This window comes from Medicago truncatula, chromosome 1 (assembly GCF_003473485.1).
Source record: "Medicago truncatula cultivar Jemalong A17 chromosome 1, MtrunA17r5.0-ANR, whole genome shotgun sequence".
NCBI lineage: Eukaryota > Viridiplantae > Streptophyta > Magnoliopsida > Fabales > Fabaceae > Medicago > Medicago truncatula.
This window is the reverse complement of record NC_053042.1, coordinates 22,183,519-22,201,307: the sequence shown is the minus strand read 5'-3', so window position 1 is coordinate 22,201,307 and position 17,789 is coordinate 22,183,519. Positions and strand designations below refer to the sequence as shown.

Below are 17,789 nucleotides of genomic sequence, written 5' to 3'. Positions count from 1 at the left end.
ATGCCAAGGAGCTTTTGATAGCATCAAGAATTATCTGCTGGAATCGCCTATCCTTGTCCCACCCGTGGAAGGAAGGCCTTTGATTATGTATCTGTCAGTGTTTGATGAATCTATGGGATGCGTACTTGGTCAACAAGATGAGACTGGAAAGAAAGAGCATGCTATCTACTATCTGAGCAAGAAGTTCACCGACTGTGAAACTCGGTATACTATGCTTGAAAAGACTTGTTGTGCTCTGGCCTGGGCCGCCAAACGCCTGCGTCATTATTTGGTGAATCATACAACTTGGTTGATATCCAGAATGGATCCGATAAAGTATATCTTTGAGAAAGCTGCTGTTACTGGGAAGATTGCATGTTGGCAGATGCTCTTGTCTGAATATGATATTGTGTTCAAAACTCAAAAGGCAATCAAAGGTAGCATTCTTGCCGATCATCTTGCCTACCAACCTCTTGATGATTACCAACCAATTGAGTTCGATTTCCCCGATGAAGAGATCATGTATTTGAAATCAAAAGACTGCGAAGAACCGTTGATTGGTGAAGGTCCAGATCCCAATAGCAAGTGGGGATTAGTCTTTGATGGTGCTGTCAATGCTTATGGTAAAGGAATCGGGGCAGTCATTGTATCCCCGCAAGGGCATCACATTCCTTTTACCGCCCGGATTCTGTTCGAATGTACAAACAATATGGCTGAGTATGAAGCATGTATCTTTGGGATCGAGGAAGCAATTGATATGAGAATCAAACACCTCGACGTCTATGGAGATTCTGCACTTGTCATCAACCAGATAAAGGATGAATGGGAGACCCACCATGCCAAGCTGATTCCTTACCGTGATTACACGAGACGTTTGCTGACATATTTTACAAAGGTTTAGTTGCACCATATCCCTCGTGATGAGAACCAAATGGCTGATGCTCTTGCTACTCTATCCTCCATGTTTCGAGTAGACCATTGGAATGATGTGCCAATAATCAAAGTGCAACGCCTTGAAAGACCTTCGCATGTGTTCGCTATTGGGGATGTGATCGATCAGACTGGTGAAAATGTGGTTGACAATAAACCCTGGTATTACGACATCAAGAAGTTCTTGCTAAGCCGTGAGTATCCGCCAGGTGCTTCCAACAAAGACAAGAAGACTCTGAGAAGATTGGCTAGTAGGTTCTTATTAGATGGGGACATTTTGTACAAGAGAAACTACGACATGGTATTGTTAAGATGTGTTGATGAACACGAAGCAGATCAGTTAATGCATGATGTACATGACGGTACCTTCGGGACCCATGCTACAGGACATACTATGTCAAGGAAGTTGTTACGAGCAGGTTACTACTGGATGACCATGGAGCATGATTGCTACCAGCACGCCAGAAAGTGCCACAAATGTCAAATCTATGCTGATAAGATCCATGTGCCTCCGCACGCTCTCAATGTTATTTCATCCCCATGGCCGTTCTCAATGTGGGGCATCGACATGATTGGAAGAATTGAACCGAAGGCTTCAAATGATCATCGTTTCATCTTAGTGGCAATTGACTACTTCACCAAATGGGTTGAAGCGGCATCTTATACCAATGTGACCAAGCAAGTGGTAGCTAAGTTCATCAAGAACAACATCATCTGTCGATATGGTGTTCCCAGCAAGATCATTACCGACAATGGTACTAACCTGAACAACAATGTGGTGCAAGCTCTTTGTGAAGAATTCAAGATTGAGCATCATAACTCTTCTCCTTATAGACCTCAGATGAATGGTGCAGTTGAGGCCGCCAACAAGAATATCAAGAGGATTGTCCAGAAAATGGTAACCACTTACAAGGACTGGCATGAGATGTTACCCTACGCTCTACATGGCTACCGTACTACAGTGCGCAGTTCAACCGGGGCAACCCCTTTTTCTCTTGTATATGGTATGGAGGCAGTTCTTCCTTTGGAAGTGGAGATCCCATCTCTCCGCGTGACCATGGAAGCAAAGTTATCCGAGGCTGAATGGTGCCAAAGCCGGTATGATCAATTGAATTTGGTTGAGGAAAAACGTATGGATGCCATGGCTCGTGGACAGTCATATCAAGCAAGAATGAAGACTGCCTTTGACACGAAAGTCCATCCTCGAGAATTCAAGGAAGGTGAACTTGTATTGAAAAGGAGGATAAGCCAGCAACCCGACCCAAGGGGCAAGTGGACGCCTAACTATGAAGGTCCTTATGTTGTCAAGAAGGCCTTCTCTGGTGGTGCTTTAATTCTTACACACATGGATGGTGTAGAACTTCCAAATCCTGTGAATGCTGATATAGTCAAGAAATACTTTGCCTAGAAATATGAAAAGAACAGCGTGGTAGGTCGAAAACCCGAAAGGGCGGCCTAGGCAAAAATGCGCTTCCCGGTGGATCGAAAACCTGAAAGGGCGGTCCAGGCAAAAATAAGGGACAAAAAAAAACATATATGAAAAAGCTCGCTGAGATTGTACACAACTCAGGCAAGAATGAGCGTCTCGATGAGCCGAAAACCCGGAAGGGCGGTTCATGCAAAAATGAGATTGAAACAAAAGGCAAGTAACTATATCTGGCAAACCACCATCCCCTTGGGGCATCTGCAGCTGTTAATGACCATCTTCATCAGAAGCTCCTGTGCTTGCAAATTCAAAGTTTCTAGGAAATGTAGTGGTTACTGTGTTCAATATACCACCAACCAATAAAATTACCATTTTCCAAGCTTTGTAAATCCGTGGCGTCACACCTTCGGCTGACCACCACTCTTATACATCAATTTGAGCCTGTGCTTTTGTTTGAAACTCTACTATCTTTCTACTTTCAAAGCCATGTACAAAAAATATTTTCTTTCTATTTTGATAATGACAAATGCTTGAAACAAACATCTTGAAAATTGAAAAAGTTTTTTGTCTATTTTGAAAGCAAACTTGAGCAACAGGGTACATTCAAACGAAACATGCATGAGCGAGTGTGTGTTGATGTCTATTTCAATGTGTTACAAGCAGGTTCTTCCCTAGGATAGTCTGTGGTCAATGGCAAGAATGAAAAAACAGAATGAAAATGCATGAAAATGAATAGGCTCGCTAAGTCGAAAACCCGAAAGGGCGACTTAGCCAAAAATGAGCACTCCGCTGGATTGACAACCCGAAAGGGCAGTTCAGGCAAAAATGGGGCAATGAAAAGAATTTATTTTCCCGGTGGATCGAAAACCCGAAAAGGCGATCCAGGCAAAAATGGGATGCAACAAAAAATATAAAAATTGAGAAAATGACATGCAAAAAGCATTGACTACAGATGCAACATCCACAGTACACCCAGCACTGAAATGCCCAGCAATGACGGCATTATCCCCAGTAGAGCCTTCCGAGATTCTATCCCCAGCAAGTTGCATAGCTACCTGCCCTAAGCCATGGTTCCGATACGTCTCCCAACGGCGTTATCTCCAAAGAGGATTTACAGGAATGTGTAATATAGCACGAGCCACTACGTGCCCAATACTCCAATGTCTTGTCTGTCTCTGCGAAACTGTGTCTACAAACTGCCAACAGTCATACATTACGAGCATTCATACATGCATAATCATGCATACTATGTGCCCATACATTTGATAAAACTGTTATATCATCCATGCATATTGCATTTCCAATGTTAACATCAGTCTCAATTCAATACTTATGTCAGGTTCTCTATCAAAATCTTGTGAGCCAATAATATTGGTCAATTTCTACCTTTCAAATCAAATCGACGTCAAGTCAATTTCAGTCTATATTTTGTCAAAAAACTAATCCCTAGTGAATTTGTTTCTGTTCGGTCAAGTGGCTAGTTCAAGTCCAAGAACAGTTTGTACCTGTCTATTTGTTTCTGTCCGGTCAAGTGGCTAGTTCAAATCCAAGAGCAGCTTGCACCTATCTGTTTGTTTATGTCTCCGGTTGAGTAACCAGTTCGCATCCAAGAACAAGCTCGCACCGGTCTATTTGCCTTTGCTTTTGGTCGAGTGACCAGTTCAAATCCAAGAACAGCTCGTACCTGTCTATGTGTCTATGATTTTGGTTGAGTGACCAGTTCAGATCCAAGAGCAACTCGCACCTGTCTGTCTGCCTTTATTCCCAGTCAAGTGCCCAGCTCAATCCAAGAGCAGCTTGTACCCGTCAATTTGCTTCTAGTTCCCTATCTACCTTGTTATCTGTTATCTTGCCAATGTCTACCAATCCCGCAATGGATACAACATCTTTTGTTAGTTCCAACTCTCGTTTGTCTCGCATTCATAATCCAAATGTTGCATGGCATTCATGATATTTGAAAATGTGCAAGCGTATTTTTACGTCCAAACACAGTGCAAATGTTAATATTTAAGTATCTTCGTCCCGTCAAGCCAAAGACTCCGTCTCTTGACCCTCCGGACAAAGAAACTTAAATAGGGGCAGCTGTTATACCCTGATTTTGGACCTAAAAATACTCGTTCAAATTTCTTTTCTAACACTGATATTTGTCAATTCGCTGTTGTTTTACTCTGAACCTTTACTCTCTTTTCATCTGCATATTTTACTGTCTCTGTCTCAAAGTACGTTCAAGCATGATTTTCTTGCATAAAACTATCCAAAGTGCTTTTCTTGCATTACAAGTCATTTGAAAACTCTCTGAATCATTGCATTACTTTTCTTGCATTTTATTTCAAAAATCATACAAAAAGGGTATTTTGGTCATTTCCTGCAGTGGAACCCATTTTAGTCCCTGTGTTTGTCTCTGAGTCTTTTCAACCTGTCTGTACAAATCACTGTTGAGTCTTTGTTTTAAAAAAAACCATTTCAAAAAATCGCATCTGAGTCAGTTTAGTCCCTAGGGGCATTTTGGTCTTTTCCTGTCAAAATTTCGGCAGAGAGGTATTTTGAAATACCTCATTTTTGTAATTGGTTCATTTTAGTCCTTTTGTTGATTTTATTTTAGGTTTCACTTTACTTTTTTTCCAATTTACCAATTTTAATTCAATTTTATTTTTAATTGCATTCTTGTCCCTCAAACAAGTTTCCAGAATTGCACTTTAGTCCAAAACTTTTTAAAATTGCCTTTTTAGTCCATTATTATTAATTGCAGTTTAGTCCTCAATTTTACTTTTTTGCAGAAAGGCCCCTAAATCCAAAACAGGTGTCATCATCTCATTAATCCAGAATCACACATGGCAGCCTATAAAAGGTGCACAGTGCCACACAGACCCATAGATCACATGCCACATCACAAACAGATTCAGATTTTCTCTCTCTTTTCTGTTAGATCAAAACTCAGAGAACACCAAGAACACAAGAACAATCTTCAAACCCTAAAATTTTCCAGAAATCAAATTCATCAAATTCATCAGTTTTCTTTTCGATTCTCAAAGATTCATCAAAGAATCTTCATCATTGAATCGTGTTGCTCTGCAATTCAAGTGCGAATTCACCACTGAAAGCGGCGAACTCAAGCACGATCACAGAGTCTTTTTGAGGAAGAAGAAGAGAGAAAGAAGATGAAGATCTAAACCGGTGAAGAAGAAGAAGGAACAACGCCGATTTATTTTCGGTTTTAAAGCAAGAAATCAACAAACAGAACCAGATTCAAGCTTTTCCTGAAGATTCCGGTTCGAAATCTCCGATTAAAACCACAGGTAACACTTAAGCTTCACTTTCTTTCTCAAGAAACATCAACAAGACGAATCAATGTAGATCTTTAAAGTTCCAAAGAGTTTCATTTGAAAAAACTGAAAACCTAAAAAAAATACTTTCAAAACCGTAAAAGAATTTTTAGATCTACGTTGATTCAAACTCTATTTGTGAAAACCAATGCCAGATTCATGTTTAGGACAAAGAAACGAAGAGTTTGATGTATTTTTTTCGAATTTCTGGTGAGATTAGAGGTTGCTGGAAAACTGGAGATCTCACCGGAGAAGATGAAGATTCCGGCGGACCTATGAAGGTTCCGGCCAGATCTTCATCTTCTCCGGCCGCTCAATCCAGAAACCGGCGGGGGGGAAGAGAGAAGACGAGAGGCTAGTGAGAGAGAGTGAGAAGTTAGAGAGAGAAAGATAATTAGCAAATGAAATAAAACCGGCGCGCCTCCTTTTATAGGCCAGTGAATCGGACCGGTCCAAGACCGGTCCAATCCCCTTCATTCCTGGCCGTTGGATCTAGGGTTTGATCTCCTGGATCAATCCTGTGGTTCCTGTGCATCCGGATCTTTTAGGTTTGGGGTTGGGCTTTTTTCCTTTTGGTTTTGCTGCGTTTTTGTTATTTTTCTTGCTATGTGAACCTCCTGCTTGCTTTATTTTTTTTCATAAAATTCCTAAAAATTCCTATATGTTTCTTGATGTATTTTTAATACTTTTGTGATGTTTTTACATGTTAAAAAAATGATAAAAATATATGTAATATTTTCTTGTTGATTTGTTCATTTTTTTGATTAAACTTGCGAACTTTCTCGCCATAATTTGTTCATGAGGTCTTGACATGATATGAGTGATTAATATGCAATTTCATGTTGAATATGCTACTGATTGTGTGATTGTTTTACTGTTTTAATGTGATTGGTTAATTTCTTTTGTTACAAGTAACGTGTATATTTTGCATTTTGGTTATTGTTGTTATTTTTACCGTTTCGCCTCGTAATTCCTTGCTTGTTTTCTTACCATTTTACACCTTGTTTTACTAACCATTTCATTTCATGTTTCATCCATCTCATGAGCATCTTGCCTTTTTCATCTCAATTTCTCATAGTTTAGGCATTTTTACCTTTTAAATTCTATGTTAAAATGTCATGTAATATTTTAGGTAGTTTAAGTTTCCTTTTAATTTCTTGCAAGACCATAGAATGTAAACTAGGGCCAATGTAACGGACAATGGACTCTCTATAGTGATGTACACCGACACGCACACACGTTGTATGTTTACCGCTTTAGATGTATGCTTAGGAAACGCGATACTTAGAAAAATACTAATTTTTTCAAAACAAGCAAATTCCATCACTTGAAATTTTTTCCAAATAAACCTTGGAGTCAAAACTCCATTGAATTTTCTTTTTAATTTCTTAATCAAACTCAAATGAACTCTAATTCCAACTTAGACCTTTTTTTAATAATAATTGAACCAACTATTCACCATTTTTTTCTCTCATGCCTTTACGGCCTGTTTCTCTTCTTCAAAACCATTTTCCAAAACTTAAAATCAATCAAACACACAAAAACATTTTTGAAAGAGAACTACATGGAATTTTGATCCCTTAAAAGGGTATGTAGGCAAGAGGTCAAAACCTCTCCAAGTCCAATAAAATCAAATCTCAAACATTTTCTCCCTCCATTCTTAACCTAAATAAACAACTTCTTTTTTTATAAATAGCATTAAAAAATAAAGCGTAGACATAAAACTAGGAAAACGATTCCTATAGAGTACTATAGTCATTGCGGGTGCCTAACACCTTCCCGTAACGAAAACGACCCCCGAACTTAGAATTTCTAAGGGTTTTCTCAATTTTGCCCTTCCCAAGAAAAAAATAGAGAATATCAAAGATTGAAAGGTTCAAGCCTAATTAATGACTTGATACCCCGAAATCGTGATAACACTGTTCAACATCAACGTACAAAACACATCGAGATGGACATTCACTTTGTACGTGAAAAAGTAGCTCGGGGACAGATACGCGTCTTGCATGTTCCCTCACGCTATCGAATTGCGGATATATTCACCTAGGGTCTTCCCCTAATACTCTTTCAAGATTTCCGAGACAGTTTAAGCGTACGCCAACCTCCCGCTTCAACTGAGGGGGTGTGACAGAACATAACAACATATACTCTCTATATTTGGAACAAATATTGTACACTAATGAGATAAAAGTCAAAAGAATATTTACATTGATTAGGCATAATTAGTTTTCCCTTTATGCAATTGTAATTCCTATATATATTACATGTTGATGATCAGTAAAAGATATCGAAATATTTTCCTATAATGACCATGTGAGGGCAGGCGGAGGTGGACAGAGAGAAGCAGTGCTCTGAATGAATACAGAGAGAAAGCCTTGGAAATTACACGCTAGAAGGGAAGAGAAAGAGACTCATGTTTCTTTCTTAAGTCACGTGTTGAAGAGTGCGTAGTAATTATCATGGTTTTTCCAATGCATTAACTTATAATGAAAATGTGGGATTCAAATTTCAAATTTTGAGAGCCAATTTTTTAGGTTTAAGGTTGTGGAATTAGGGTTTGCATGTTTGCTAGGATTAGATATAAAGGATCAGAAGACCTTTAGAAGGTCTTTAGAAATCTGAGAACATTTTAGACCATGAACTTAATGGTATTGGTAAGAGCAAACTCTATTATCCAATAATCATAACTATGAAACACTCACAGACACAAACACAAACATTGAACACAACACCGACAGTTAGATACCGCTAATAATTTGAGAAAATGAAAGTGATTAAATGTAACTACATGTGTTGGTATCTTGTTGGTTTCTGACACCGACACGTGTTAGACACCGGGCACACCTTCACTCTAAACTAGCCGAAGATCCTTAATGATGGGGTAGTTTGTCCATTCTTTTTATGGTAAAAGACCAAAATATTGGACAAGGTGGTACACTTAAGATCATAATATATTAAACTTGATTTTCTCCTTAAGACAGATGATCTAATATAATTTTATGAAAAAATAGTATAAATCTATATACCTTTTGGATCTTATTTAAGCTTGAGATTATTGATATATTTGAAGCCAAGGGTAAATGCATCTCATTTAGTGGAACATAGGAAATGTTTAATCTGAAGACAATTCTTCAGTTGCACCTGCACTCCTAATTCTGCAGTAACAGCAGCTGATTAGCGACATGGAAAGCAGACGAAATACGGGTCGAACAAGAAAATCCTCTAGAGGGATTGAGACTTAACTTTCTGTTTGGTCCATTCCATCACAAGTCGAGCTTCATCATGGTTAATTTCGCGATCACTAACAAGTTCAACTTCCATAATCATTCCATTTCTTCTCACATTAGCAAATACAATAAAAGAAAATCAATATGCTTGTTTAGAAAAAATAAATAAACAAATAAATAAATGAGAGAAGAAAAAAGATTCTGAAAATTAGGAAGCATATAATGAATCATATACAGTAAAAAAGAGAAATCTATAAACAATGGGAACAACAAAAATTAAGTTCTTAGGCATCAAGTCAGCAATTTAATACTATCTATAAAAGAGCTTATTTACAACAGTGTTTCAACACAAAAGATCTGTCTTAAGTCTATGTGTCGTTTTTAAAAGCACTTCTACTTAGAAAGCATTGTTAAAGTTACGGTATTTATTCCCAATTCTAGCAAGGCTGCACCTTTCCAACATTCTTATAGTGGTTATTTGGTTACTGGTTGTGACATAAACAGTTAATGAAATCTAGATGTAGAAACAGATGGGGTAGAAACAATAACAAACATTCAGCTTATAAATTGTAAGAAAGGATGCTACATTAGAATATCATAAAATTTCTCTTGGAACATACTACCACATAACTATCATTAGAAATTGATTTAAATTATTATCCATGTCATTTACTGATACAATTTAGCAAATTCGATAAACATAAACAGAATACACACAGATTGAACATATTAATATATGTTATCAAAATTCCTAACCAGTAGGCCTTAATCTATTGTTACAGATCTAGCCAGAGCAAATTATCCTAAAAATATCAGAAAATTACCTCTTCATTCTTTGCTGCTATCTTTATCGCCACCATCTGCTTCCTTAACATCAACCGTGAAACTATATTCTTGATCACAACCCATGTATGAGTCGCACATGAAAAAAAGTATGTAAGATTTCTTTCCAGCATCAGCAGGTGCAGCAAACTGCAGTTTGGCTTTTAATTTCCGCTGCAAGGAAACCCGCTTAATTGCAAGTAACGAGTTGGTTTTGGTATCACCAACAACAAGCCACCATCCTTCCTCCTTGGCTTTTGGATACCTAGGAGCATCAACAGGTCCTATTTTTGTCTTACCGTCGATATCCCTCTCCAGAGTGACACATATTGTTATATCCTCACCAGTCCGGACACTGTCATTTTGCAGGACTTCATACAACAAATCAACATTAGGAAAGCGATTACAAAAGCGAGCAATGTCAAATAAGTATGAATTTGGCATGTTTAACAATTCACGCCTCGCAACATCTTCCATCTTCAATAAATCAAAGATGGTTTCTATACTCTTCCCTGGGTTCTCCTCGCATTTCTTAGCCAAATCCTTTGTGAAATGAGGAAGTTGTAGCAGCATAGAGTCACGTCCCCACAATCCTTGTGTCATCATTTGACTAACTTCCATAGCAAGAAGAGCCAAACTCAGCCAACCATTGCTCGATATTACATCCACCAATGCCTGAAGCAGTTTATTTGCAGAAAGCAACACCTCTCTCTGGTCCAATGCAAGGTTCCCACCTACAAACTGCCGTGAAAAATGAGCCTGAAGCAAGGCATTGGCTTTGACATGTGGATCTTTAACTTTGGGGCTTTCAAAAGAAAACCTTTGGTGATTTATTAACCTGCGAACCACCTCTTCTTCCCCAGGCTGTATTGGAAGGTAAGCATATTCTGATGCTGATGACAGAATTTCCAAAAGCCCCTTCATTTTCGTGTTTGAAGTAATACATGATGAAAACCTTTCAATTGTTGTGTAACTTATGTTATAGTAGGATGATATCATTCCAAGATTAAGAGGAGACAAATGTATATCATCCTCTATAGAAACACACTTGCTTGCTTCCAAATCACTCAATGTATTTTCCACCAACTCAGAGAGGTAATCAGAAAGATGCCTGTGACTAACTCCTTGTAAATTGTAATAGTTGGGATTCTGGGTGAGACGCCTGTACATGAATGTCCATGTAAGATAATCCACAACGTCTTGCTTGTTTTCAATAATTCCAGCAACAATTTCAGCATTCAAATTATCATGTAAAAAGTGATGAAGATGACTTTCAACCGGGAATGCTTCGAACAAAAACTTTTTGTAATACTCCTTAGAAGGTGCATGGCATAAGATGACACACTTTCCAGAATGGTCCACCAAAGGACGACTGGCATGACCCATCATCTGCAGAAGATCAGTAACAGGGTAGTCTGTCTGTGCATTCTCCCCATCATAGTACCGTGTGCCCATCACAACAACCAAATGAGCTAACAATGTATCTTTGTAGCACATGGAACTACTTAAAACACAGCCCTGAATCCAACCAGCTTCAAATAGTTGCGCCGCAATGTCATGATCAAGACTACTCAATCCCTCGTGCAAGTAGCCAACCCCTTCACGTAATGTGACTTTTAACATTTCATCACTAATCTTGTTAAGAAAAGGTTCAAGTTCTTTTGTGGACTGCAATAAAAACGATTTCTCTCCACTGTCTGCACTTGAGTATGTAATCAGATCCATAGTTGTCAATCGGACATGCTTTCTTGTAGGCACAAATACAAGGGCTGGTTTCCCATTTTTAGCATGTTGAGCAATCGCAGTGTAAGTTCGTTTGGTCATCGCCTGCATCCTCGCCTTAAAATTGGCAATATCTACACTCTGAATGTGTATTTCCAATGGCACAGGACGAACAACGGGTGAAAAATTGAATAGGCAATGGGAGGTAGCTCCAATCTGAAGGTGAGAAAAACACAAGAAGGGGGGGTTGAATTGTGTTTTCTTCTTCTCAAGTTAAAATCTTCTTCTGAGGTCACTTCAGAAGCTATTGAAATGCTTCTGATGTGCAGTTCAGATTCAGATGCACAACGGAGTAAAACAGAGTAATAGAGAAGAAAGAAAGACACAGACAATTATACAGATTCCTTCCACAAACCGGAAGTCAGTCCTGTCCCCCTTGCACTTCTAAGGAAAGTTTCACTAAGTTTAATCACAACTGATTACAACTGCTCAATACTACAACTAGTATGAGACTTCAAAATGCTCAAGCACACAAGCAAGAGACTTCCTTTGCTCAAGCACTAAAGCAAGAGACTTCCTATGCTCAAGCACTAAAGCAAGAGACTTCTATTCAAACAGAATTACACAGAAAATTGTTTGAGTTTGAACACTTGATATACAATCAGTGGTGTTCACAATACAATGCAATTGAAAGACTCTCTAGACTTAAGAATTTCTAAGATATATCAAATGAATACAGAAATTCTAAGTACTTTTGTATGAAATGATTTCAGCAGAGTTTAGGCGCTTTGAATTGTTGATTGTCTCTCTCTTTTATCTTCAAGTCTTCACTCCTTTATATAGAGGTGTAAAAGAGACGTTGAAATCTTTTTGGCACGTCAATAGAGTCGTTCTGAAGCTTTCATAATTCACCATTGATCTTTTGCCTGATTTGGTTATTGTCCTATGAAGGATCAATTTCAAATGCGTTCCCAATGTGTATAAACATTATTTGCAGACAGAGCTGTTATTCTTGTTTTGTAGCGTAGACAAGAACAGAGTAGTGGAGGTAGTGGTTGTACACTTCGTACAAACGTATTTTGTCAACGTTCTTTGAAGGATAAACACCCAAAGCTTTTAAGTCCTTTCAAATTAGCCGTTGCCACTATTCTTCAGTCTTTTGCTTTCTTTAGACAAATTTGAATCTACTAGACAGCTATATGAAACTGGGGAATGATCTTCTGATAATCTGCAGTTTCTGGTGAAATATAGCTTTTGATGAAATAGCTTCTGATAGGCTTGCATCTGATGAACTTGCTTCTGATGACGTCATAACTACAGAAGCACTAAGACTTCAGGAGCACTTTTATACTTCAAAGGCAGTTTTCTTCGGAGGCTCTCAGCTTCCTTTTTAGTTGAAAAACTTGCTCTTTTTTTGTTCTTTCAGGACCAACTCAAGATGTCTATAGTCTTGTACACTTGAACAAATATTAGCATATCCAATTGACAATTTTTAATACTTTGTTATCATCAAAACTCTTAAGGGTTATTATTGCTAAACAATTTTGTTCCAACACAATCCAATCTCCCAAATCCTTGGCATTTGCAACTGAGGTTGATAAAGCCACAAAACGAATCTTATTTTCAACCTGATTAGCAATATATTTCATCCGAGACACAATAACCTCTAAAACAGGACCCCTTTGACCTCCAATCAAGTGTAGCTCATCAATGATGAAAAGACTAACTTGTTGAACATGTTTCCTCTGTTTCCAACGGCGGGATAAAGCATCCCATTTCTCTGGAGTACTAATAATAATCTGACCTTTCTCAAGCAGTTTCAGATCTGTTGTTGTTTCTCCAGTTAATTCAACTACTGCTAATTTAAGACCACCCCCAAATTTCTTCTCCCAATCACGATACCGTTCCTTGGCAAGAGCTTCAATGGGTGCTACATAAACAACACGCATGACACTATCAGACCCTTTTTGATGATTCCTCAAAATTGCAAATTCTGCACATATAGTCTTACCACTCCCGGTCGGAGCAGCAACTAAGGCATTGTCATCAGAATTATACAGAGCTGTGAAGACTTGTGTCTGTATAGGATTAAAATGCTTAAAATCCTGATAAAGAGTTTCATAAGAAGGACTTTGTAAGGCTGTCACAGGCAGTGGCTGCAGATCCAACAGCTCAGTAGGTGGAGGATACTTTTCAGGTAAAATTATGTGCCTGAAAGAAACAGGTAAACCAGTTTGGGATCCAAGCCACCTATCAGAAACAACACGGATAAAGTATTGAGGAGGAAGAGGTTCATATATTGGTACTATGAAATTCAAAGTATGATCCTCATCAACATATTGTTTTTTCAGCATAAAATACTCGTGATGAAGAATATTTTCCCCATCATTATCCTCCACAATCACCCAAAACGGCTCAACATATATCCATGTACTCTGTCATCCCATGAGAAATCTGGAAACACTGAAAACAACTATGGAGTTGCATGATATAGGATAAAATTGAATTACAAAAACTCGAATGAAAACATTACAATATGTTCCTCAAACCATTGACAACTCCTCTATCTTTCATCTTATTTGTCTTCAAATGTAAAGAAAAGTACAAAAAATATAACCAAAAATGTCATATGATGCTTCGTCATCACAACCCCAAACTTAAACTGTTGCATGTCTTCAAGCAACACAGTAGCAAGAAGTTAGAATTTACATGAATTTAGAGGAAAAAAATATACCTTTCCAAAGGTTTTCTTAGATTGTCAATCCTCTCACTATTAGAGTTGACTGCCTTACTGGACCGTCAATTTATCCTTAAGCGCACATATGCCCTCCATAAGGGCTCAGGCGCCCTCTCGAAGGGCTCCTGAAGCCCTAGGCACATCCCCCTAAGGGTGCCATCTTGACAAGCTTCTAGAAACATCTAGAATGCTCTAGAGTGAATTAGGGTCCAAGTTGCTCGGGGCTTAAGTCATCGAAATACAAGCCCACGAAGGGCTATAAATACCCCTCTTAAGAGCATTCTCAATGGATCTCATAAACAATCTAAACCATAATATCGATCATTGTACTTTTGCAAATACAATTGGCGCCTTATGTGAGAAACGATAAAAATAACCTAGACCGCACTCTTAAACCTAAAAAACCTAACAGTGATCTCATAAAACGGTAGTCGACGAATTCCAAAAAACTTCTCGGCGATCTCAAAGAAAAGATGGTTGGCGAAGACCAAACCAACATCGCTACTCACTGGCGATCCACAAATATATCCTCAGAAGCAACGATCTTGACAACCAAATCATGTTTTATCCTTTTAAAATTATGATTATGTGAACAAATAACATGTTATACTCACTCTCAGGCACACGTCACTTTCATCAATTCTTTTATATATGCATATATATTATATGTTGATTTTAATGGGTAGATTATCGTGCAGCCGTCATGTTTTAGTTATTTTAATTGCTTCAAATTTTTATCGACAATATTTGAACTTAATCTATATGTTTCAATGTTGGGCAAATTAATTTTTCAAAATAAAATTGGGCAAAAAATTTGCTCAACATATTTTGAGATAATATATCTACACTTTTAGATTTGAAGATATTTGTGTGCTCAATATAGTTTGAGACAATATATTTCCACTTTTTGATTTGAAGAAAATTTCTTGCCCAATATATTTTGAGAAAATATATTTACACTATTTGATTTGAAGAAAATTTATTGCCCAATATATTTTGAGAAAATATATTTACACTTTTTGATTTGGAGAACTTTTTTTGATCAATATATTTTGAGACAATATTTTACAACTTTAATTTGAAGAAAAATCTTCTTTCAATATATTCACACATCTAATAATATATACGATATGGAATTATGCATTTTTTGTTATTAAAATTTCTTGTGGATTACTGCATGGCTATGAAAAATTGGACATTCATCCTTGTTTTGTTGGATTGCATTATATTGTTTAAGAACTGATATGTTTAAGAACTTTTGATATCAGGTAGCATGCATTATATTGTTTATTTTGGCAGGACAAAAAGTTGAATACTATAAAAGGATGCAAGATTTGATGAAGAAAGAGAAGGAAAATAAATTTGTAGAGTGTCAACAACTTGGAACAAAAAGAATCAAGCAGAAAACAAAATGGAAGGCTGATAATATGGTTGGATGAATAGGAACAATGCAGTGGGATATTTTATAGAGTACATGTTACATTGAATGAAAACTTGTAATCTAGTATGACATTCAAATTGTGTTGCATAGTTCTAATTGTGTTGCATATTTCATTTTCATTATGCAAGAATAAGAGATGAAGGGGAAAATTGTAGAGTATGTAATTCAAACTTGTTATTAAAACTTGTATCTGATATTGGTTAATTCAAATCTGAATGAAGTTTAAGCGAAGACAAATTTGGTAGATTCAAAAAAATTTAGTCTAGACAATTTTGCGACACTTTATACAACTTCTCAAAAATTATAAATGTAACACTTTTTTATTGTTACTAGTGATACAAAAAGTGTTACAATATTGTAACATTTGCGACACTTTTTAATTGTTACAGATAATACTATAAATTGTAACTAAAACTCTTTAGTAACACGGACTTTATCTAACAATTGTTCGAGTGTTGCAAAATTTAATTAGTAACATTTTTCTTGATTTAGTTACAATTTTCAAGTGTTGCTAAATGTCATTATTATAGTAGTGAATACTAGTTGGAAGGTGATGGATATCAAGCATCCCCAATAGTTTTCTTCTCGAAGAGTATGACGCAAGGTAACATATGCCAATCTTCTGTAGATAATCTTGAATTTTCACTGGTAGGTTAGCATAGTGGCGGAATCTATCCGTACCAACAGCCACCTACTGAATAACACGAAGAGAGTCTGAAAAATATAAAAGTTTCCCAAACCATGTTTGCCAACAAAGTTCAATACTGATCAGAAGGGCTTTAATCTCGGGATTCTCACACTATCATAGAAGGCAAATTGAAAGGATCTGGTGTAATCAAAATCAGAACAATTGATCTGGTGTAATATCTCCAATATCTCTTAACCTTGATCTTGCTTTTCGATTTTCCTTTCACCTTCTATCTTGTGTAATATCTCCAACATCTTATTCTCTTCCTTCTCCATGAATGAAACATGAAGTTATTATAATTTCTTCCACCGGCAACCTAGGAAGTAAATAAAATAACCAAAATGTATGTTAGGAAATTAAAATTATCGAGACGGGTTAAAAAGTGATAATGGAAATTTAGTCATGTCATCTTAATATTAATTAAATTTTTTTTTTTTGAAGAGAAACTAAATAAAGAATTTGAGAGGTAGATTGAATGTCCTTCAATGAGAATCATCTGCTAGTTCATATACTTAAGGCCAGGATGAGGCAGGATGGCTGTAGATGTCTGAAAAACGCCAAACCTTTTGGCTATAATAACATAAAAACAAAAACAAATCATCAAATCCATGAGAATTGTTGACTCGTTAACAATAAGTTAATATATACAAGTCTTTCAAGAATACAATCAACCTAAGCAATCAATCATATAAACAAATATTCACACAATCTATTAATATGAAAACACCATATATCAATTTACATAAATTGAAGAAAGTAAACAATAAAAGAGTGACTTACTTTCAACAAATCGAAATTAAGCTTTCAACATAACCCTTGGCCATATCCAAATATAAACAACTTTCAATAAAAGAATTTTTAGTTCCATCATCAATACTAGTTTTATGCACAATAATTCTTGTTCGCTCCACTCTACAATCCCTCCAATTATAGATAATTGCTTCCGTTTCCAAATTACTCTTCAATATGACTGTATCACCATCCTTAGAAAGAAACAATGGCATGAAACGTAGATTGCTCTTAGGACTACTAAAGTCATTTTTTAATTGAAGATCATAATAACTATATTTAAGAAATTGAGTCCAAGACTCGTCAACGCCAAATTCCTTCATCTGCCATATAATAAGATTGGTCCTCTTATAAGAATAAGAAAAACAAAGGCAGTCCCCCAACACACCAACAGTTGGCTCTATAAGCGGCACCTCAGCAAAACCCTGAGGCAACCGATATTGATTGTATGTCTCAGTCCCCAAATTAAGTGAAACAATAACAATCTGTTCAACAGTAATATCCTTCACCGCCAGATGACTATAACGAGTGATTGGGACGTCATTTTGAACAGCCAACCAATTAAGAGTGCCATTAAGAAACACATCAGCATACTCAGAGTCTCGAAAATTCACACGGAGAGGAATAACCGGGAAACTTTCAATATTTCTCCAAACATTATCACCTAAACTGAAAACTCTCATATAACATGTCAAATAATCACGA

At 37.0% G+C, this 17,789-nt stretch overlaps 1 protein-coding gene across 1 annotated transcript; it reads right to left on the bottom strand.

Moving 5' to 3' along the window:
* Nucleotides 1-8,799: 8,799 nt before the first annotated feature.
* LOC25491282 (DExH-box ATP-dependent RNA helicase DExH12) lies at nt 8,800-17,767 on the bottom strand. Its single transcript, XM_039830413.1, is given in 5 exon segments — nt 8,800-9,011; nt 9,710-11,645; nt 12,989-13,852; nt 13,855-13,892; nt 17,254-17,767. Coding segments are annotated over 4 exon segments (3,348 nt in total). The 3' UTR covers nt 8,800-9,011; nt 9,710-9,713.
* Between the last annotated feature and the right edge of the window lie 22 nt (nt 17,768-17,789).